The 22,809-nt window shown below is 40.6% G+C and overlaps 1 protein-coding gene across 6 annotated transcripts in view; it reads left to right on the top strand.

Moving 5' to 3' along the window:
* The window catches only part of UBE2H (ubiquitin conjugating enzyme E2 H), a 109,330-nt gene that overhangs the window by 67,041 nt on the left and 19,480 nt on the right, over nt 1-22,809 (top strand). For 4 of the 6 annotated variants that reach the window (XM_049894583.1, XM_049894584.1, XM_049894587.1 and 1 more), the window contains 2 exons: nt 11,571-11,610; nt 12,896-12,948. The exons of 1 other annotated variant lie outside the window; for it this stretch is intronic. In XM_049894583.1, coding sequence (XP_049750540.1) covers nt 11,571-11,610; nt 12,896-12,948 — 93 coding nt within the window. Of the gene's footprint in view, nt 1-1,491; nt 1,755-11,570; nt 11,611-12,895; nt 12,949-22,809 lie in introns of all 6 variants that reach the window. One more of the 6 variants, XM_049894588.1, reaches the window with a different exon arrangement.

The raw sequence follows: 22,809 nt of genomic DNA on the forward strand, positions 1-22,809 counted from the left end.
GGCTTTGGGGTGGAGAGAGACCTTAGAGGCCAGGTGCCCTAAGTTCTCTGTGAGAAAAGCAGCCGGTCAGTGGTCAAGGTGGTCCTATTAATGTGAAGACCCGCTATTAGCAGTCTGTAATATCTAAATCATTCTGATTGGTATCGAACTTTGTCTTGGTATCAGCCAGAGTAGAAATAGTACGTTGGCTCCCCCTCCTCCAGGCCACCCCTCAGGGTAGCCCTGCCTTTGCATATGCTTGCTTCTACCAGATTTATAATTCTGCCTTTGGCAATAATTAATATAATCTTTCCATTTGCATATAAAAATTCCTTCTAACTTGCTGTTTAGGTTAGTTCCTACTATAAGTGTAGTAGGTGACCTTTAGGTTTTGAGGTGGTTTTTAATTCTGACATGTTTTTGGCATTAAATTCTTTTCTTTCCCTTGAGGATTTGGTATTATAATGAAAACATGTATTCTTGGCTTCCTTTTTCTTTGGTTAAACTGAAGTTCTTTTAAAAACAAATCAGAGTAATGCCTTAGTTGCCTTTGAAGAACATGTTCACACGGTTTAAGATTTGCTCCTTTTCCTGGTGTTGGTGAAAACTGTACTGCTAGAAGGAGCGTTAGAGATCATGTAGTCCACTGGCTTCGTTTTAAGGATGGGAAAAGTGAGACCCAGAGAGGCAGAGCTATATCACTGCTGACCAGTTGGAGAGGCTGCCTTCTGGCTTCCAGTCCAGTGTTTTTTCCACTATACGAAATGCAGTCAGAATGGTCTTTTTAATGATAAATATTAAAGTAACTGTATTTTCCATTTCCAGTGTGATGGGGTTATAGGAAACCTAATATCCCATAACCAAAATATCCTCTGATATTCTTGATAATTCCTAAGGAGTTAAGAGAGATGGATATGTAGGACAGATATTTTCATTTTTCAGATGAACGTGAGATGAAATTACTAGTTCATTAAGGTAATGATAACATTATTGAGCGCTTCCTTGTGCCTTACATGGCAATCCAGTGTTGTATAGATATCATCAGGTAACCTGGTTTTACACGTGAGGGGACAGGCAAAGCAGTTTAGTAACTTGCCCAAGGCCACACAGCTTCTCCAGTGAAGCCAGGATTTAAACTTAGGCAGCCTGACTGGAACCTGGTCTTTTAACTCCTACTTTGTTTAATAAGAGTTGTAGAGACTTTACCTTGTTTGGGTCTTGTGATTCCAAGTCAAAAGCACCCTTCTACACTGTACTCTTGTACAGTACTTCTGTACTCTGACCATGGAAATAAATACTGGCTGACTCAAACAGCGCAGTTAGATCAGGAGACTGAGAAGATAAATTATGGGGGCAGGAAAGAGGTTACGGTCTTCTAAAAATGAAACTACAGGAGAATAGGTTTAAGGCTGCAGGTGTTGGTAATCCGCAAGGTTGGTAGAAAGGTTATGCTGTTGAAGGATAACACTTCACCTTTTCTTAGTTATAAATGAACTTTTCTTATCCATCCAGCCCATTCCTCAGCCTCCATATTATCAGAGAGAAAGGAAGAAACAGAAAAGAGGACCCCTTGTTGAGTTTAGATCTCCTGAGCAAACACAGGATCAGTTCAGAAGTTCCCATGACACAGGGCATTGACAGTGAGCTCCTTCCTTGGTTCCTCACCCAAGAAGAGACCGGCCCAGGTCCAGCTCTCCTGAGTAGGAAAGGCTCAGCTCTCTGAAGAGACTTCTGCCCGGGTGCAGGCTGCCACGGGCTGAGCCTGGCTGTCTGAGGTAAGATGCAAAGCTGGCAGTATGGCTGTTGCTAGTGAAGCTGGCGGCACCGCTACCTGTCATCTCAGCTGGAACACCCCAAATCTGGTCACCTGGTAGGAAAGGAGAGCTTGGGGTAGCTCAACTAGTTTCCCTCCAAGATCCTAAGTTACTGCTTGTAAAAAATGTACAGTCTGAGATACTGCAAGAGAAGACGCAATCTTCAATAAATATCTCTTAATGATTACCCATTGCTGTCAAGTAGAATCCAGCTCACAGTGACCCTATAGGACAGAGTAGAACTGCCTCATAGGGTTTCCAGGGTGCAGCTGGTGGGTTTGAGCTGCTGACCTTTTGGTTAGCAGCGGAGCTTTTAACCCCTGTGCCACCAGAGCTCCTTTTAAACAATTAAACCAACCAAACCAAACCCACTGCCCTCGAGTCGATTCCAACTCACAGTGACCCTATAGGACAGAGTAGAACTGCCCCTTAGAGTTTCCGAGGAGTGCCTGGCAGATTCGAACTGCCAGCCTTTTGGTTAGCAGCTGTAGTACTTAACTACTATGCCACCGGGGTTACCAAACAATTTGGCCTACTTAAAAAAAAATTATCAGCTTTTTTCTGAATAATTTACTTTATGTGAGCATTTGTCTTAAAGACAAAATATCAGGATAACTTAATGTATTCACTTTTTCTCACAGGAACTCATAGGCTTATAATTAAATTGCATCAATCATAGCTGCCTTAACCATTTGCAGCCCAGGCTTATGCTGTCCCTGGGACATAGCTAATGGTTTTGCGTTTTAGCTGTTTACCTAAGGGTGGATTTACCTTATTTCCTGAGTCACTTGTCTGACCTCTTATTTCTTCGAGATTATTCTGGGTGGAATTTCTGGGTAGGTGATTGGCCCAGGTTATATTTCATCTACCCACAAACTTGATTGCTAAATATCCTCACAAATAAGAAAACAAAGGTGGAAAATAAGATGAATTTTTGTCTCTTATTTACATATGACCCCAACATCAGCAGTTACTCAAAAGTTTGTACAAAAATGTGTACAACTTCCTGCAGATCCGCTCCTAGGACTGGGAGCAGAAACAGGCTGAAAGAAAAGTTCGTTTCCAGCTTGACTTGACACAGTGTTATTTCTTATTTTCTCTCTCTGCCCTTAGCCTGTGGGTCAAGATATTCGTTGCGTACTGGGGCAGGACAAGCAAAAGCGTGGCGTGTTTTTCCATTTCAATCTGTGTTTTTAGTCAAGATGTATGATTTTACATCAACCAAGCATGATTTAGATTCCTCCAGAATTATAAATCACTTCTGTCAAAGAGGACACCGAACAGAGGCTTTTTAACTAAACATTTGTTTCTATTGTTCATCCACTTCTTTCTGCAAATGCTAGAGCCGTGCCAGAGAATAATTGTCCAAAAGATTAAACAAAGGAACCCTGAATCTATCTGGCCAGGCCATTGAAATATATTAGAAAATGTCTGGTAGTGAATAAAATCTTAAATCACTGAGATTAAAAATGACTTGCTGTTTCCACTTACCGTGTTTCCATAAAAGCTGTTTTCAAAATATGTTCTTTTTAAAATATCTTCAAAATAGTTCCTGGTTGAATGGAAACAAGTGTTGGGAAAACTCTCTTGTTGCAGACGTATTCATTAGTGTGGTGATAGCGTTGCCAAAAGGAAAGAGAACGTGCCAGGGCAAACAGGCCCGGTCCTGAGAACCATCCTCCTCTGAATTCCTGGCCTGTTCTTTCTCAGTCACCCTGCCCCCATCATCCAGAAGTTCCTTTGTTGGAATCATTATCCAGAATGTAAATGGCTTTGACAGAAGTGCTACCCACAGCCTGTCCAAGAACAAATTTAAAGGAGATATATGTCCCTTTCTGTTTACTTACTTTGGATATTTATTTAAACAATTTTTTTAAAGTCTTGTATAGGAAAAGCAAAGAAGTTTCCTGAATAAACTGAATGCTTTGAAGGCCAGAGTAGCAGGGGCAGGGGTTTGGGGACCATGGTTTCAGGGAACATCTGAGTCAATTGGCATAGTAAAATCTATTAAGAAAACATTCTGCATCCCACTTTGGGGAGTGGTGTCTGGTGTCTTAAACATTAGCAAGCGGCCATCTAAGATGCATCAATTGGTCTTAACCCATCTGGACCAAAGGTGAATGAAGAATACCAAGGACACAAGGTAATTATGAGTCCAAGAGACAGGGCCACATAAACCAGAGACCACATCAGCCTGAGACCTGAAGAACTAGATGGTGCCGAGTACAACCAATGACTACCCTGACAGGGAACACAACAGAGAACCTCTGAGGGAGCAGGAGAGCAGTGGGATGCAGACCCCAAATTTATAAAAAGACCAGACTTAATGGTCTGACTGGGACTAGAAGGACCCCAGTGGTCATGGCCCCCAGACCTTCTGTTGGCCCGGGATAGGAACCATTCCCAAAGCCAACTCTTCAGACAGGGATTGGACTGGACAATGGGATGGAGAGGGATGCCAGTGAGGAGTGAGCTTCTTGGATCAGGTGGACCCTTGAGACTATGTTGGCATCTCCTGCCTGGAGGGGAGATGAGAGGGTAGAGGGGGTTAGAAGCTGGTGAAATGGACATGAACAGAGGGAGTGGAGGGAGGGAGCGAGCAGGCTGTCTTATTAGGGGGAGAGCAATTGGGAGTATGTAGCAAGGTGTAGATAAGTTTTTGTGTGAGAAACTAACGTGATTTGTAAACTTTCACTTAAAGCACAATAAAAATTAAAAAAAAAATTGTTTCAGATTAAAGGAGCCTTAAAGAGATTTTTTTTTTTTTTTTAAAGACATATGACAATGAGTGGAACATATGATCTGGGATTTTCTTTTGCTGTAAAGGACATTATTGTGACAATTGGCAAAATCTGAAAAATAAAAAATCTGTAAATTAGATAATGGTATTGTACCAATGTTAATTTTCTGATTTTGATCGTTTTTTGGTAATTATATATAGGAATGTGCCTGTGTTTAAGAAATAAATACACACTGAATATTTAGGGTAATGGGGCATCATGTCTACAATATACTCTGAAAAGCTTCAGAAAAACATTGTATATGTAAAGAGAGGTAAAGAACAAAAAATATAGAGCAAATGTAAAATGTTAACATTTGGGAAGTATGGATAAAAGGTATGAAAGAATTCTTTCTATTTCTTGTGTTGTGTAGAATAATGGCTCTCAAAGATGTCATATCCTTATAAATGGAACCTATAAATACATTACCTTACATGGCAAAAGAAGCTTTGCAGATATGATTAAATTAAAGACCTTGAGGTGGAGAGATTATCTGGGTTAGCCCAGTGTATCACACGGGTCCTTCGAAAAGAAAGAGGGAGGCAGGAAAGGCAGAGTCAGAGGGAGATTTTGAAGAAGCTGTAGTGTCACTATGAGTTGCAATCATGTCATCGGCAACAGATTTTTTTGGGGGGGGTGGGGGGATGGGATTTATCTGCTGGTTAAGGAGCCCTTGTGGTTCATTGGTTAAGTGCCGGGCTACTAAACAAAAGATCGGTGGTTCAAAACCATCAGCCGCTCAGCGGGAAGATGATGTGGCAGTCTGCTTCCATAAAGATTACAGACTCTATGGGGCAATTCTGCCCAGTCCTGTAGGGTCACAATGAGTTGATTCAATGGCAATGGGTTTGATTTTTTGGTATCTGCTGGCTGTAGAAGCTGGAAAAGTCAAGGAAACATATTCTGTTTGAGAGCCTCCAGAAGGAACTCAGGTCTGCTGCTGGCACCTCGATTTTAGCCTAGTGAGATCCATTTCGGTCTTCTGACTTCCAGAACTGTAAGATCATAAGTTTGCATTGTTTTAAGCCACTAAATCTGTGGTGATTTGTTACAGCAGACATACGAAACTAATACACTATTGTAACTTTTCTAAAAGCCTGAAATTATTTCAAAATAGCAAGGTTTTAAAAAAAAATTTTTTTTTTTTGGAGGGGGGATATTTTTTAAAAATCTCCTGTAATCTAAATATCGAAAGGGGGTGTTTCAGTTAAAATCATAGAATAGCAGTAAAAACAAAAAGTGATTCTGTGAGGATGTCAGTAGGCCACTCACAAAATTCTACATTAACGTGTATCACTGAGAATGTTGAGTAATTTTCTTAATAAAAGCCAGGATACTTAAGTTTAAAAAAAAAAAAAAAAAGTCTGTTATAGGAAGGGATCATTTTAGTCCAGAAAGTTTTTGTTTTGTTTTATTTAGTAAAGTTGTTCTGGCAGTTCTTGTTCTTCAAAGCCAGGTTATAACTTTCTGCCCACTTTGGAGGAGTCAGCAGATTTTGTGGCATTTTAGCAAGTCTTTGTGTTGGTAGTTCTGGATTGTATTCTCCAGAGCACGTCTGTACCTAGAAAAGGTGCATATAGGAGTCCCTGGGTGGTGCAGGAGTTAAGCGTTGGACTATAACTGAAAGGTCGGTGGTTCACACCCACCCAGAAGGACCTCGGAAGCCAGTCCTGGTGATCTGCTTCTGAAAGGTCACAGCCCTGAAAACCCTCGTGCAGTTCTTCTCTGCACAAACGGGGTCTCCGTGAATCAGAATCAACTTGGCAGCAACGAACAACAAAAACAAGGGCTCAACCATTGTCTGTTTCTTCTTAAGTCCTCTGTTCTCAGAGTGCTGGCCGTTGTCAGTAAATCCTAGATATTTAGAACTGATAGGACCTTTGGAAATAGAATGTGAAGAACCAAGATTCTGGAAATTACATAGTCCAATTAACTAGATACAGGTTTCTTTATAGTCCAGAGAAGTGAAGTCACTTGCCCAAGGCCTGCAGTTAATAGCAGAATTGGCACTAGAATCCAGGCCCTGTTTATTCCTTGAGTCTTTCCAGTCTGATTCTGCTCTCTATCCTAGAGCCTTTTGAGCTACCGGTATCCCAGATGGTGTTTTATACTTAGCAGGGGCACTGGGGGCTGGGCTCCACCCATTTATTGCTGAAGGACATGTTTACTTAAGTTCTTTTTGGCCCTCTCTATTAAACTACTTTGGCTTTAAGCAAGCCAAATCTAGTTTTGATCAAAAACAATGTAGAGACCATATTGATTCCAAATGTAATCTCCAGACCTTGTACAATGAGAACAGCACCTTAATGTTTCAGAGAGTGTTTTGATAAATGTTTAAAGCTCTTTTCACCGTAGCTGTTTCCTTCACCTATACTTTTAAGCCAACATCAAATTGGTGCAGATGGTTAAGTGTTCAACTATTAACTGAAAGGTTGGCAGTTCACACTGACCCAGAAGGTGTCCTGGAAGACAGGCCTGGTGATCTGCTTCCGAACAGTCACAGCCTTGAAAACCCTACGAGCAGTTCTGCTCTGCACCCATGGGGTGGCCATGAATCAGAATCAACTCGACTGCAACTACTAACAGCAATGATTCTGCTGTAGGAGAGATGGCCCTATTCATTTTGCCTGAGATCTGCCATTCCCATTGTCCTTCCCCAGCGCTGAGATGCCGTGACCTGATGGGGCTGTTCCCCCGGAACACCTCACTATTTTAAGATTCAAGTCTTAAAAAAAAAACTGTAATAAAAGTGGAAGGATGTGTCTGTTTATCACTGTTCCAGCTCTAGGCTCAGTGGCTTCCTGTCTCACCCAGTGAAAGCCAGCATGCCTAAAGGGCCCACGCATACAGATCACCTTGCTGACATCTCTTTCCTAGGCTCCTGGCCCGTGTTCACGCCACTTGCCACTTTAGTTTCACCAGCCGCTCTGCTGCTCTGCAGACATATCGGGCCAGCTCCTGGTGCACTTTGCCCCTGGCTGTTTCTGCTACACAGACACCCTTCCCAGACCCAGGGGCCGGGGTGGCTTGCCCCCACCCCCTTCCAGCCTGATGTCCTCTTCTTAGTGAGGCCTTCATGGCCGTCCATTTAAAACGCAGTCCCCACCCCATCCTTCCCTGCTCCTCCTCTTCACTGTGTTTTCCGCCATAACACTTGCTGCCTTCTAACATGGCGTTTGTTTTCTAAAGAGCTCTCCTGGCGATTCTCATCTGCAGCCAGCACCGGGAGCTTCTGCCGTAGTTGTTGCTTCACCAGCTATTTGTTTGGAGAGTTCTAGCAGAGGCAGGGTTTTAAGCAGCAACAGCAAAGTTTAAATCTTAATTGTAGCTTCAAGCGAAATGCTTTTCACGTAGTAGAACCAGTCTCTGGAAGGAAACCATGTAGTGGCTAAATGTTAAAGTTTTCCACTCTTTGGAAAGTTTCTTGGCAGTTGGGATAGCGGTGTATTATTCTCTATAACTAATCTTGAGGGCCACGTGCTTCATAACTTGGGCATTTTCTGATTTTCTGTTTTGAGTTTATATTAATAACACAAGAGTATTTAAAAGATGAGATTTCAAATAATCAATTTCGGGACTCTTTCCCTTAAAAGGAGGGACCCTGGTGGCACAGGGGATAAAGCACTCAGCTGCAAACCAGAAAGGTGGTAGTTCAAACCCACCAGCCGGTCTGCGGGAGAAAGATGTGGCAGTCTACTTCCATAAAGATATACACCCTTGGGAACCCTTTGGGGCAGTTATACTCTGTCATTCACGGTCGCTGTGAGTTGGAATTGACTTGACAGCAGTGTGTTAGGTTTTTTTTGTTTGTTTTTGGTTCCCTTAAAAGGATTCTGCTTTAGTTAATCAATGTATAATTAGGTCTACATTAGAATGTTTGATACTGTTTATAATTTTTTATTTGAAAGTTTACTTTTTTCCAGCTATTACAGCTATATATTGTAGAAATTTTGAAAAGCCAGAAGAGTAGAAATAGAAATAATGGGGGGGAGGGAACCACCAGAAATAACTACTGTTAATACTTGTCTGCTTTCTTCTAGCCTTTTTTCCTTGCTGTGACCCTAGTTTTGGTATAGGGAAGGCAGGATTTGGGGTGGGTGTGTAGGGATTGGAAAAGTACAGCAGAAAGTGTCCCCAGTAAGAATTAAACACTGATACCATTTGTAAACATTTGCTTCCAGCTTCTTATGTGTGCATTAAGAAGAAAAAACCAAAAAAAGCAAATAACACTTAAGCATATTGTCTCTTTTTAAAAGGAATATGGTGTTATAGAAAAAGTCATCTTTTACTACCGTTCCCAGTCCTATTTCCTGTTCCCACGGTGACCTTCACCCTGTACCCTCCCTGAAAGAGTTACTTTTGTAAGTTTGGTATATGTTGGTCCAGTACAATTTTCTCTACTTGTTATCATAGAGAATATGTAGTATTGCTTTGTTTTATTTAAATGGTATCCTGCTATAAACTTCATTCTGCAACTTGGTTTTTTTTACTCATCAAGTTGATACATGTCGATCAAGTTCATTACCTTTCCCTGTATAGGACCACCAGTATATGGATTTACCACAGTTTATCCATTTTGTTCCTTGGTTTTTAAGAACAATGCTGCAATGAATATCTTCACGTGAGTCTCTTCAGGCACACGTGTATTAGCATTTTTCTAGGGTCACGTGAAAGTTTCTATCCTGCCTTTTTTCCACTTGACATTAAGACGTGAACATTTCCATTGGCTTAGTTTTCTCTCTTTAAACCACATACTCTTAAATCCAGGCTTCAAACCGTCTTTCATTTCCTTAATGAAAAATTAGTAATTGTTCAAAGGGCTTTTCTTTTTGCATCAGAATAAATCAAACATTGCGTGGACTCCCGATAATAGTAGATAAAGCATGAAGCTACTTAAAAAACACAAGATTTTTATTTTTATTTTTATTTTTATTGTGCTTTAAGTGAAAGTTTACGAATCGAGTCAGTCTCTCATACAAAAATTTATATACACCTTGCTGTATACTCCTAATTGCTCTCCCCATAATGAGAGCACACTCCTTCCCTCGACTCTATTTTCGTGTCCATTCAGCCACCTTCTGACCCCCCTGCCTTCTCATCTCCCCTCTAGACAGGAGATGCCAACGTAGTCTCATGTATCTACTTTATCCAAGCTTACTCTTCACCAGTATCATTTTCTATCCCATAGTCCAGTCCAATCCCTGTCTGAAGAGTTGGCCCCGGGAATGTTTCCTGTCGTGGGCTAGCAGAAGGTCTGGGGGACATGACCTCTGGGGTCCTTCCAGGCTCAGTCAGACCATTAAGTCTGGTCTTTTTTACGAGAATTTGGGGTCTGCATCCCACTGCTCTCCTGCTCCCTCAGGGATTCTCTGTTGTGTTCCCTGTCAGGGCAGTCATTGGTGGTAGCTGGGCACCATCTAGTTCTTCTGGTGTCTGGCCAATGTAGTCTCTGGCTTATGTGGCCCTTTCTGTCTCTTGGGCTCATAATTACCTTGTGTCTCTGGTGTTCTTCATTCTCCTTTGGTCCAGGTGGGTTGAGACCCACTGATGCATCTTAGATGGCCATTTGCTAGCGTTTAAGACCCCAGATGCCACTCTCCAATAAAAAAACAAAAGATATGAGCGAAAATTAGAAACATGATTGGCACTTGGCATGACTAGAGAAGGCAAGGACTGGAATATACCTGGGGTTTTCATACTCTTACCCCCATTGTCTCATTGAGGGAAGTTTCTTAGATTTTTGGAGACAGCCTCTTTACCAGCTCATTCTGGAGACCTTCCTCCAGTGCCACAACCTCTTTCCTCTCTTCCCCTTCCCACCGAGACCCCTCCCTCTAGCCGTCTCAACACTCTGTACGCACTGCAGTTATTTCTTTGTCTCTCTTGTCCCACCGTACACAGTGACCTCAAGAATAGTGGACCATCTTACTTGTACCCCAAGCAAGCACAATGGCTGATATGTAGGTGTTGACAATGTATGTTTTGAATGAACGAAAGAGAACTTGTGCTGGGGGGTGGGTGGGAGGGGTCGAGGGTGGATGTAGTGATTGTGATGACCATCTTAGGAAAGAACTTCAATTTACTGAAAGTGTGGAATGGAATAAGGAAGTCCTAAAAGGAAGTGAGGTACCAAGAATGACAAAAGGACAGCTTTGACAGTGAATCTCTGCTTTAGAATATCGTTTGTGTATTTGTAAACTGAACAAATCACTGATTTTAATTCAGACAATAAATTAATTTCTCCTTGGAATGTAAACGTCAGTGTATTTGTTAAAGTCGCTCCTTGCTTTTCTAGGAATAAATTTAAGAACTTCGATCCCTGACAGATATAGCTACCTTACAGAAATTTTTTTAAAAATTCACTCTGACTCATTTCTTGGTTGGCCCAATTTTAATCAAAACTAGGTTTCCTGGAATGAGTAGACTAGAGTTAAAGGAAATATTTTGGTCTCTGTTCTTACGAAATCCTTTGTGGTTTGGAAGGGGTACTCCTTTGAGTTTCGACAGCTTCATTCACGTTCCGCACATGGTGTATCAGAACGGTGCCGGTAAATGAGCTACAAAAGGAGAAGTCTGCATGCAGAACCTCCGCATTTAGAGATTGAACAATAAAACTCGGGAGGTGAAGTCAAAGTGAGCTTTCTTCAGCTTTATCACGACCCTAGTTATAAAGCCATTTAGTAATATAAAGTCTCTATTGACAAGTATGTTCGTAGCCCAGAAAACAACTTATTTTTATGATTCTTTTGTATAGGAAGCTTAATTGCTCCCTAAGTTCACTCGTTTGATTTATAGGACTCTGATGTATTTTAAGTAATTAGAGCTGTCAGGAGGAAGATAGTCTTTTATAGTCTTACCAGTATCAAAAGATTTAGGGCTGAAAGTAATTTTTTATGGGTATTATCACCTTTTTTCCAACACTGAAATTGTTTGTAGGGGCTGAACTTTAACTGTTCTCTGGATACTTTTTGCTGCTAATAAACATCTCTTTTTACAGGATTCATGAATAAAATTTTCCATCCCAACATTGATGAAGCGTAAGTAACTATTTAAAAATGTTTAAATGTTAGCAGCAACTGCTCGCCATTATTGGAAAAAAAAAAAAAAAAAAAAACCTCAAAATTAGTCTTTTTGAATTTTATTAGGAGTAGGACAATATGAAGAGTCACTTAAACTATACAGACCAGGGATGTGATATTCTAAACCAGTTAGTTCAAATTCTGTTGCTTAGTTTTTTCCATTGCCATCCAGCTAATTTTGGTAATATTCCACATCTCAGGTCTCTGTGTAGACACAATCAGAGATCTGCATTCAGTATACACACTTGTTATTTTCAGCCCTTAGAGTATTTCTTGAGAGTTCTTGAGAGGCAAAGATGAATAACTCTACTTTCATTTTAGTTCTGGAAACTAATTATGTCTTTTTTCATTCTAATATTTTATTACTGTTTAAAAATGTGATACCAGGGCATCTGATTTTTTACTTGTAGTACATTTGGACTGTGGTTTTTTTATTGTCATGACACTAAATTTTGCTGTTACACACACACCCACACAGGAGGTATTCCGAATACTGTGTGAATTGGTCATATCCATACATCATGCCCCTTTGTCCTTCAGTGCGTTAGTGGATATTTTCTAACCACAAGGATATTCTCTTATATAACTACAGCGCAGTTGTGTCAGATTCAGCAATTTAATGTTGATACACCACCTTTTATCTAATCTACAGCCATATTCCGGTGATGTACTTCATGGCATTTTTGTCTTTCAGTACAGTGTCCAGCCCAGGCTCACGCGTTGCATTTAGTTGTCATGTTTCTTTAATCTTATTTAGTTCAGAACAGTTCATCAGCCTTTCTTTGTCATTTATGAAATTGACATTTTGAAAGAATATAGACCAATTGTTTTATAGAATGCCCCTCAATTTGGGTTTGTCCTATGTTTCCTTATGACTAGATCCAAGGTATGCACTCATGGCCAGAAAGCCATGACAGTGAGACTGCGCCCTCTCAGGGGAATGCATTCGGAGGCATATGAGGTCTGTGTCCCCCTTGTTGCTAGTGTTAACTTTGATCCCCTGGTTAAGGTGTTGTCTGGTTTCCCTGTTGTATAGTGACTGTTTTCCCTTTTAGTCTGTAAGAAGACACATAAGACCTTTGTAAACACTCTATTCCTCATCGTGCGTCTCCTCAACTGGGATTCCTTTAATCTATTAGAATTACGATTCAGTACGTTTCCTTGGTAAATAAAACTAGTTGCCAGATAAATGCAACTAACTTTCTAATTTTTAAAAAAATGCCATTCTTTCCATCTGTTTCAGGTCAGGAACTGTGTGTCTAGATGTAATTAATCAAACTTGGACAGCTCTCTATGGTGAGTTTGGCCATGGAATATTTTGGGGAGATACTGAGACACTGCCTAAAAAAATGTTGCTTGGCTTTTCTTCTCTGGTTTAAGACAATTTTGTTGTCGGGAATGGGAAGGGATTTTGAGGGCCCGAACGGGAAAGCTTGGTCAGTGAAAAAAGTATTTTCTTTTAAGTGCACAGTCAGTTTAACAGTGCAAGTTTAAAGTCATTTTGTAAGATTCTAGACTTAAGGTACAGTGATAGACTTAGGCACACACAGAAGCATGTATGCAAACATTTTATATGTGTGTATATTTAGAAGCACATTGTATACGTGTTTATATGTAATGCCTCTTAGTTTTGGTAAAATTCCTAGAATTGGCCCTCTGAAATCAGATAAATGAATTCAGAAGTCTGGGGAAATCATCTGTTTAAAGGCCAAAACCTCCTTCAGAAACAAAGTTAAGGGTAATATAGCCTTACCTTCAGTACTAAAATTGGCATCTTATTTCTTAGAGCAAACCAACAAATAATTTACCCAACTCTGCAAAACACTATGCTGAGTACCAAGGAGTATCAGACCTGCTCTCCTTGAGCTTATAACTTGCTTGGGGAGCTGAAATATTTCAGCTAATTTAAAGTTAATTAGGAATACAAGACATAAGTCTTGTTCTTCCCCCTACTTTATCCCCGTCTTCAGCCTCCCTGCTGTCCTGCCCTCACCCCCCTGAAGATTCCCGAGACCTCAGCTAAAAGTGTTCTTGGGACACCCCTGCATTTTATATCTCTCTTTGGTGGCCCGCTTTTATTTCTACCTTACCATAGCCATACCTGCTGCCGTTGAGTTAATTCCGACTGATAGTGACCCTATAGGACAGTAGGACTGCCCCATAGGGTTTCCAAGGAGCAGCTGGTGGATTCAGACTGGTGACCTTTTGGTTGGCAGCCAAACTCTTAACCACTACTCCACCAGGGCTCCGTTTCTACCTTAGTTAGTTGTTTATGCTCATAGTTTTTGTGCTGCTAGGTTCTTTCCTGCCTTAAGGGCTCCCAGGGTACATGTCTGATCTGTCTGTAAGTCCCAGCACTGCCAGCATAGTGCTTCTTACCAGTGCGGGTTGAAAGGAGTAGTACAGGTAATGGTTGCTGAGAAAGGTACAGAGGAAGAAGGGAAAATCACTTTAGCTGGGGCCTGCCAGGTATAGCTGCTTCTTGTTGAAGAGTCCTCAGACCTTGTAATGGCTTAAGGTAGGTGAGACATCTTGTTCTAATCACAGACATCCCTGGTCTAGGATGGTGAGTAACAGCCCCTGAGGAAGGTCAGTCGCCAGCAGCGCACGGTTAATCATGTTGGGTTTTTTCTCTCCTGATTCTACTAAGCAAGAATTCTTTCCTGTCCCTGGAATTATCTCCCTGATCTGTGTGTGGCTGATACCTTCTTGCCTCACCTCAAACATCAGTTCCTCAGACAAGCTCCTTCCTAGTCACTCTAAAATAACAGCACAGTACCCTGTTTAAGTAAATTTTAGAATCGGTGTTTTTTTTATCTTACCCTGTTAGATTGTAAGCTCCCTTAGAGCAGAGACTTTGTCTTATTCTTGTCCATATGTAGATACATACACATACACACTTACATACATGTATATGTGTATATAATTTCCAGTGCCTAGAGCAATGCCTGGTACATACAGTAAGGATTCAGATAGTGTTGAATTAATGAATGGATCAATCCTGCCCAATTCCATTTAGCACGGGCATTTTAGGGAGACAATGGCTTAAAAGGAAATGAGGCTACAAGAGAGAACGTATACTCTGAGGTTGATTAAGTGGCTTTCTTTTAAATGGTTTTGGTAAAAGTGCCTCATGGCAGGCTGCCTGGAATATCTGATGTAATGATGTATTTTCTTAAAGTACATTCACATTTTAGAAATGTACATATCAAAATACTGCAAGCTGGTTCCAATTACAATGAAGTAAATTGGATTTTAGTTTCACTGATTCTTTTACCGTTGACCAGAAAAGATTTATGAAAGAGGTGTGCTAATTCTCAAGGACCTTAGGTTGCAGAACAGATTTTTTTTTTTTTAAATAACAGCTTTATTGAGTTTGCAGTTCACGTACCGTACAATTTACCCATTTAAAGTGCCCAATTCATGGTTTTTAGTATATCCACAGATAATGTACAACCACCACCACAGTCAAATTGGGAACATTTTCATCACCTCAAAAAGAAACCCCATACCCTTTACCTGTCACCCCGTTTTCCACCATGACCCGACCCCCCCGCCCCCCAGCCCTAGGCAATCACTATTCTAGTTTCTATATACATGTTCCTATTCTGGACATTCCATGTAAGTGGAACCGTATAGTATGTGGTCTTCTGTGACTGGCTTCTTTCACTTAACGTGTTTTCAGGGTTCATTAAGCGGTAGCATGTATCAGTAGTTATTTCTTTTTATTGCAGAATAACATTCTATTGTATGGATATACGACATTTTGTTTATCGAATGATGGACATCTGGGTTGTTTCTACCTTTTGGTTATTTTGAATAACATTGCTATAAATATTTATGTACAGGTTTTTGAGTGGACATGTTTTCCTTTCTCTGGGGTATACACGAGGAGTAGAATTGCTGGCTAATATGACAGCTCAGCGTTTAACCATTTGAGGGACTGCCAGACTTTTCCAAAGTGTTGGCAGCATTTCACATTCTCACCAGAAGAACAAACAAATCTGGTCTTAGAAGAAGTACAGCCATAATGCTCCTTAGAAGCAAGGATGGCGAGACTTCATCTCATGTACTTTGGACATGTTATCAGGAGGGACCGATCCCTGAATAAGGACATCATCCTTGGTAAAGTAGAGGGTCAGCGAAAAAGAGGAAGACTCTTGACAGAATGGGTTGACACAGGGGCTGCAACAATGGGCTCAAATATCGCAACGATTGTGAGAATGGCACAGGACCGGGCAGTGTTTCATTCTGCTGTACATAGGGTCTCTGTGAACCTGAACCAACTTGATGGCACCTAACACCACCACCACCAGCAGTGTGTGAAGTTCAGAACAAATTTTAAAGCAGAAGGCCAACTTGACTAAGATTTCTTCATGTGTATAAAACGTTAGAGTCTATTCTTATATTACCTTACAAAGCATTTAAGAAGCAACGATAATTAAACCTCATTGGTCAGAGTGAACTGGCAGAAAGGTTGGTTCAGATGATTTTGAGGTTTCCTTTAGACTTATCTAATCTTGGGACCTCAGCTGAATTTTTACTGGCAAACTGCTAATGTCTCTGGCATTGAAGGTTGGTTCATTGTTGGTGAATTCTGAATCACTCTATTTCCTGCAGTGATTCTTGAAAGAATCTTAGTTTAAAGGACCAAAACAATTAATACCAGATAACTGTTAGGAAACCCTGGTGGCGTAGGGGTTAAATGCTATGGCTGCTAACCACACGGTCAGCAGTTCGAATCTGCCAGGCGCTCCTTGGAAATTCTATGGGGCAGTTTTACTCTGTCCTATAGGGTCACTATGAGTCGGAATCGACTCGACGGCACTGGGTTTGGTTTTGGTTTTTTAACTAACAGGAGAACGCTGGCATGTTAACACAATATTCAACTGTAAGGCAAAATACATAGCCTGGCAACCAGAGCTTGTTTCAGCATCTCTACCGTATAATATGGTAAGGAGCAGGGAGCTGCTTGTGAAAATTTTTGGCAATTAACTTTTCCCCAGGGTAGATATCATACAGTGGATATTCATATTTGTAGGATAACAATAGTGCCCAGTTGAAATTTCAAAATTACATTTATCGAAGCCTGATATTAAATAATGTTCATGTTAATAGGAAATTTAGTCCTGTATTCTCCCTGCCACCCACAAAAGATGATTGATTTCTGGTAGCCCATTTGACTCATTATTGCTTCTGTTCTTATCCTGTTTTCCTTTGCCAAGTATAAATGCATTTTTTTCATCCCAAAGCTCAAAATTGGTATAATTGTAGTTTAATCACTCAGTAATTTAAAATTTTATATTATTTAACCTTGCAAGAGAGCTAATTATAGTGGGTAATGTGGTTAATTTTATAAAGATGCTTGTCATCAGGATGCTGTCTACTGAGTATATGAAGTTATCTATTGTTCCTCTCCTGACATTCAGAGGAAAGTAGCAGATACCATCACAAAGTGGATTCATTTTGGCTTCCTGCACAATAGCATCCTTTTTTTTTTTTTTTTACATCCCTTCCTGCTTTTCCAGGTCAGTGATAAAAGCTTTGGAAGATTTAAAATGCAGCAGGTCTGCATGAGGAATCATAGCTCGTAACTGGGGGAGCCTGGAGTCCAGTTTCCTAAACGGCTAATTTTAAGGACTGATGGGGGGAGAGATGACAAGTTCATTAAGCCACAGGTAGCTGTTTAAGCTTCTTTTTTATTTTGCAATTTTCTCTTTTAGTCCAAAATATATTTTATCCACAGTTGACTCCTGGGCTCAGATCCCTTGCCTACAATGCAGATTTTACCTCCCACCGTTCTCGGCCATGTACACTCAAACCCTGCAAATGGAATTTATCTCTGTCCAGTTTTCGTTTTACTCATTTCTCGACTGATTTGGTAAATTCCATATTCTGTGGACTAAGTTGTAGGCAAGTGAAGTGAAAGACATAGTTTTCCTATAAAATTGGGCAGCTTACTTCGTGTCACTTTGGACATGCTACTAGAAGGGACCAGTGCCTGGAAAAGGACATCATGCTTGGTAGAGGGTCAACAAAAAAGAGGAAGACCCTCAACAAGATGGGTCGAGTCAGTGGCTCCAACAAGGGGCTCAAACATAGCAATGATTGTGAGGATGGCACAGGACTGGGCGGTATTTCGTTCTGTTTTGCATGGGGTTGCTAACAAAAGAGAGTCATCTGTGGAATCAGAAACAGACAAAAGTTGACTACAACCAAAGGAATGCTTCAGGGCCTTGAGATTAGACAAGAGATGCTAATTTTTTTTTTTTTTATCAGACATTTAGAAAAATTTTAAAACACAAATTTATTCGGTAGTCCTATGTGTTTGGGTTGGTTTATGCTGTGGTCTAATGAATTAAAGCTCTCCCATGTTGGAAATAGTTACCCCATCTTCCTTTTCAGCCAGGTATCCTCTGAACCTTCCCCAACAATTCAAATTTTGGCTAAAGGTAATTTATCTTAAAGTAATGCTTTGTATTGGTGAGTGTATGCTATGTTTCTAGGCATTTTAGCATAGTTACACAGACAAGAAATACATGTATCTGTCTGCATGGGTGATTGATTGGCCAACAGCTACAGTTCAGAGAGGCTTGAGAACTCAGTGTTGACCCATCCATGTTGGAATCACAGAACTCACCCTGCCTCTGGAACAGCTGGATGTCATGAGTCCCCTAGGCAGAGGTCAGGTAGAGCAGTTTCTTTCCAGTACTATGTGAGAAATACCATCTGCAGTAGATAAAGAAACAATAGGTGAGTTTGGGATTTGATGGCTTCCACAGGACTTTGCTCTGTGACCCACCTCCATTGTCTTTCGGCTTAGAGATCTTCAGATGTGGTGGTGGTAGGTGGCTCAAGAGCTTAATTAGCTAGACATAGCAAAATGATGTCTTTATGGGTTGAACAATTTGGAAATTTATCACCAATACTGCATTCACTGGTGGTCAGCATTAGAACCGTGGAATGGTTCCAGCTTTGTGGGTTGAGGGACATGAGCCAGCCAGGTGTGACCGTAAAGGCCAGCTTTCACTTATGTTCTGCTTTCTTCGGGGTGTAGTTTAAGGGCTCAGTCTTGATTATATGGACAAGCAACCCTGATTTGTTTTCCCTTTCTTTGCTTGTGATCACTGTGTATAGGTAAACTCTTCCACACATAGCTACTTAGCTTGTAATCACATGAAGTTAATCTCATTATTCTTTTCTGACATTAAGGACAAACTAAATTACTGCCTAGTAACTAAAAATGTAATAATGAGTTTTACTATGAGCTGCAAGAATACCCAACTAGCTAATTACATATTAACTGCCCTCATTTCTGGAAAGTTAATAACAAATCCTATTGCCATGTTTTAAGCTTGCAATCTCTTAAGATAGGCAGGGTCAAACCAGGTTTGAAATGGGATTAATGCCCTTTAAAAAACACCTAAGTAAGGTGGGAAACACTTTGAGATTGACATGGCAAGAAGAACAATTTTTTTTTTTTTTTAAACAATAGTTTACTGTGTTTTAGGTGAAAGTTTACACAGCAAATTGCTGTTAGGTGCTGTCCAGTCGATTCTGACTCATAGAGACCCTATCTAAGTACAACAGAACGAAACACTTGCCTGGTCCTGCACCATCTCCATAGTCATTACTATGTTTGAGCCCCTTGTTGCAGCCACTCTGTCAATTCATCTCATTGAGGGTCTTCCTTTTTTTTTTAGCTGACCCTCTACTTTACCAAGTGTGATGTCCTTCTCCAGGGACTGGTCCCTCCCGGTAACATGTCCAAAGTATGAGAGACATAGTCTCTCCATCCTTGTTTCTAAGGAACATTCTGGCTGTGCTTCCTCGAAAACAGATTTGTTCATTCTTCTGGCGTCCATGGTATATTCAGTATTTTTTTGCCAACACTATAATTCAGAGGCATCAGTTCTTCTTTGGTCTTCCTTATTCGTTGTCCAGCTTTTGCATGCATATGAAACAATTGAAAATACTATGGCTTGGGTAAGGCCCTCCTTAGTCTTCAAGGTGACATCTTTGCTTTTTTGACATTTTAAAGGGGTCTTTTGCAGCAGATTGGTCCAATGCAGTATGTCATTTGATTTCTTGACTGCTGCTTCCATGGGCGTTGATTGTGGATCAGTTTATAGTGGTGTTGCTTATTGGTCTAGTTGTGAGGATTTTGGTTTTCTTTATGTTGAACAAATTAAGTTCCCCATCAACAATTTTTATGCAGATTGTTCCATGCCATTGGTTACAGTTTTTATAATGTGTCAGCATTCTAATTATTTCCATTCTGTTTGTTCTGTTTCCATTGTTATAGCTTCTATTCCCTTCCTTGCCTTCTCATCGTTGCTTTTACGTAAATGTTGACTGTTTGGTCTCATATAGTTAATGGTTTAAGGGAGCACATTACTCACAGGTGACATTGTTTATTTTATAAGCCAGTCTATTATTTGGCTAAAAGGTGACCTGCAGAAATAGCTTCAATTCCAAGTTCACTCTTTAGAGTGGTGGTCTTGCAGGTTCTTCTAGTCTCTATCAGTCCAGTAGATCTGACCTTTTTTAGGAATTTGAGTTTTGGTTTACATTTTTCTCCTGTTCTATCCAGGACCTTTTATTGTGTCCATGGTCAGAACAGCCGGTAGTACTAGCTGGGCACCATCTAGTTCTTCTGGCCTAGGTTAGTAGCGGTTGTGGTTCGCCTGGGCTCTTAGTCCCATGGACTTGTTTCTTCTTGGAGCCTTTGATTTCTTTCATTCTCTTTTGCTTCTTTAGAGACCAACTGTTGTGTCTTAGGTGGCTGCTCACAAGCTTTTAAGGCCCCAGGTGCTACTTAACGAACTAGGTGTAAAATATTATCTTTGTAATGAAGGGCACAATGTTTTTGATGAACCAGGAGCCTCTTTTCTTCATTCCAACCTGTGTGTAGTAGCATTCGTTTTCTTCTGCAAATCTCTATGGTCTAACTACATTGCGAGGAGCGGGCTGCAATTAGGCAATGACTGGGTGGGATGCTTTCAGGCATTCCATGTTCTGTAAGTATGGTGACCTAGTGATCTGGCAGTTAGCAGAATGTATTTGGTGTTCCTCCAGGTTGTAGTACCCCACATCTTTGACATTGCCCATTCCTACCTATGATAGAAATACCTGTTTTCAGTTTGGAATGCTACCACTAAGTGAGATTAAATATATCTATCGTGTACATTGCAAAAATTCTTACCAATTTCTACCACCTGCAATTGCTTTCTTTTGTGTGTGTTTATGCAGGTGAGTGAGACCTTTAGTCTCTTTTTGGAAAATCCCCATGGACTCACATGAGAACGTATGTGGATCAGATGAGTTCAGACGTTTTGTATTTTTTATCCACATTTAAAACCCTCTCAGTCAAGTCATTGTGTATGTTTTTGAATTTACTGTTCAGCAGATTGGTGCTGGGATATGTTGTTGTGTTGGCAGCATGTTAGCATTCAGTGAATTAATACGGCGTGGCAAGCTGTGTGGCAAGTCACTTGCACACCATGGCACCACAGGAAGTCATTATGGTGGTCTGTTTCCGCTTGCCACATATATGTCCTGAAAACAGCTGTGGAGATAGGCGCTTCTTCATTGAAGTTGGGTTCATTCAGTGATTTTAGAGAACGTTATTATTTATCCTCAAGGCCATTTCTTGTTTCATGTCTGCTGCCTGTCTGAGGGTATTCAACCTCATTGATTTTACTGAAGTTTTCCTGAAGGGCGTGTGTGCAATCTTTAAGGGCCCTCTGCTTACCAACTGCTTTGATCGTATGTAGCACTGATCCTTCAGTTGATGAGATGTATAGGTTTTTTACTACTCCTTTTTTGGGAGAATTTCACTGTTTTCTAATCCTTACAGGTGACATACAGGACAAAATTAAAGAAGTAAAAAACTCCAATCCACTAATACTGCAACTTCATAGGAGCTGGTAAAAAGTGGAAAGGAAAAGATCCAACAGTTAACCCAAAATTATTAAATAACCAGAGGAAATGTGGAAATTTTATTTATTTGCCCTCTTTCAATCCTATAAAAATTGGCTACATCATTTTTGTTTTTTTTTTAAATGTACATGGTAGACACAACAACAAAAACTTGTTGAATGAATGAACAAAATGAAATTTTAGGGTCGATTATATTTTAAATACATTATAAATTTGTGCTTGCTTAGCAATTCATGATGAATTCAATACAGTTCTTACAAGGTGAGCATAAGTCAACCAATGGGATTTTGAAAGATTACCTGTAATTTTCTCTAGTCTTCAGGGATATGGATAACATGGTTGAAATTCCAGGTGACTCCAGGGAAAGAGGAGATCTGTTTAAGTCACAGACCAAATCTTAGTTCTAGACTGCTAGAATGGATTCCTGGTGATCTCTGCCCATCTTTCTACCCCTCCAACATTGCACTCCTGTTGAATTACTGGATAGGTAAAATTATCTTAGAGACTAGTGGCCAGCCCAGTGATTGTCACCTTGGGAAGCTAGTGGCCTCCACTGAGGGGCATGTTGAGGGGAACAGTGAAATATAAGCTCGTTTGGATAGCATGCTTCCAGAGTACGAAGAATTTTGAACGAGAGCAAGAGGAACTTGCTGTTGATGGGAAATGGCCTTGAGTGATTTTTTAAAGAACGCTTTCTCTGATTACAAAGACAAGAATTTGGAGCCTGGAAGGCTGGCCAGGAAATGGTTGCCCTGATCCAGGGCTAGAATGGTATATTGGGCTTGATGTAGTAAAAAGCCAGAAGAAATAAAAGAGGAACTAGAGACATTTCATTATAGCAAGTAAAGAGTCTAGGGAGAAAGCCTAATCAGCTCCTTCCAGAGTTTTGGCGTCTAAGAACAAGTCAGCCTAGGCATTAGGAGAAGGGAATAGGTTTTCAGGAAAATAATTTTAGGTGTGCTGAGTTACGTAAGACTGGAAATATAAAGGGTCACTTAAAACGATGTAATTGTTAGTTGCCATTGAGTCTGCCTCTGAGTCACGGTGACCTCAGGTGCAATGGCATGGCCCTGTGCCGTCCCTCCAGTTGGTTGTGGATGGCATTGCTGTGATTTCACAGGGTTTTCATCGGCTGATTTTGGGGAAGTAGATCACCAGGCCTTTCTTCTCAGTCCATCTTAGCCTGGAAGCCCCACTGCAGCCTGTTCAGCTTCA

This window comes from Elephas maximus, chromosome 8 (assembly GCF_024166365.1).
Source record: "Elephas maximus indicus isolate mEleMax1 chromosome 8, mEleMax1 primary haplotype, whole genome shotgun sequence".
NCBI classification, from domain to species: domain Eukaryota; kingdom Metazoa; phylum Chordata; class Mammalia; order Proboscidea; family Elephantidae; genus Elephas; species Elephas maximus.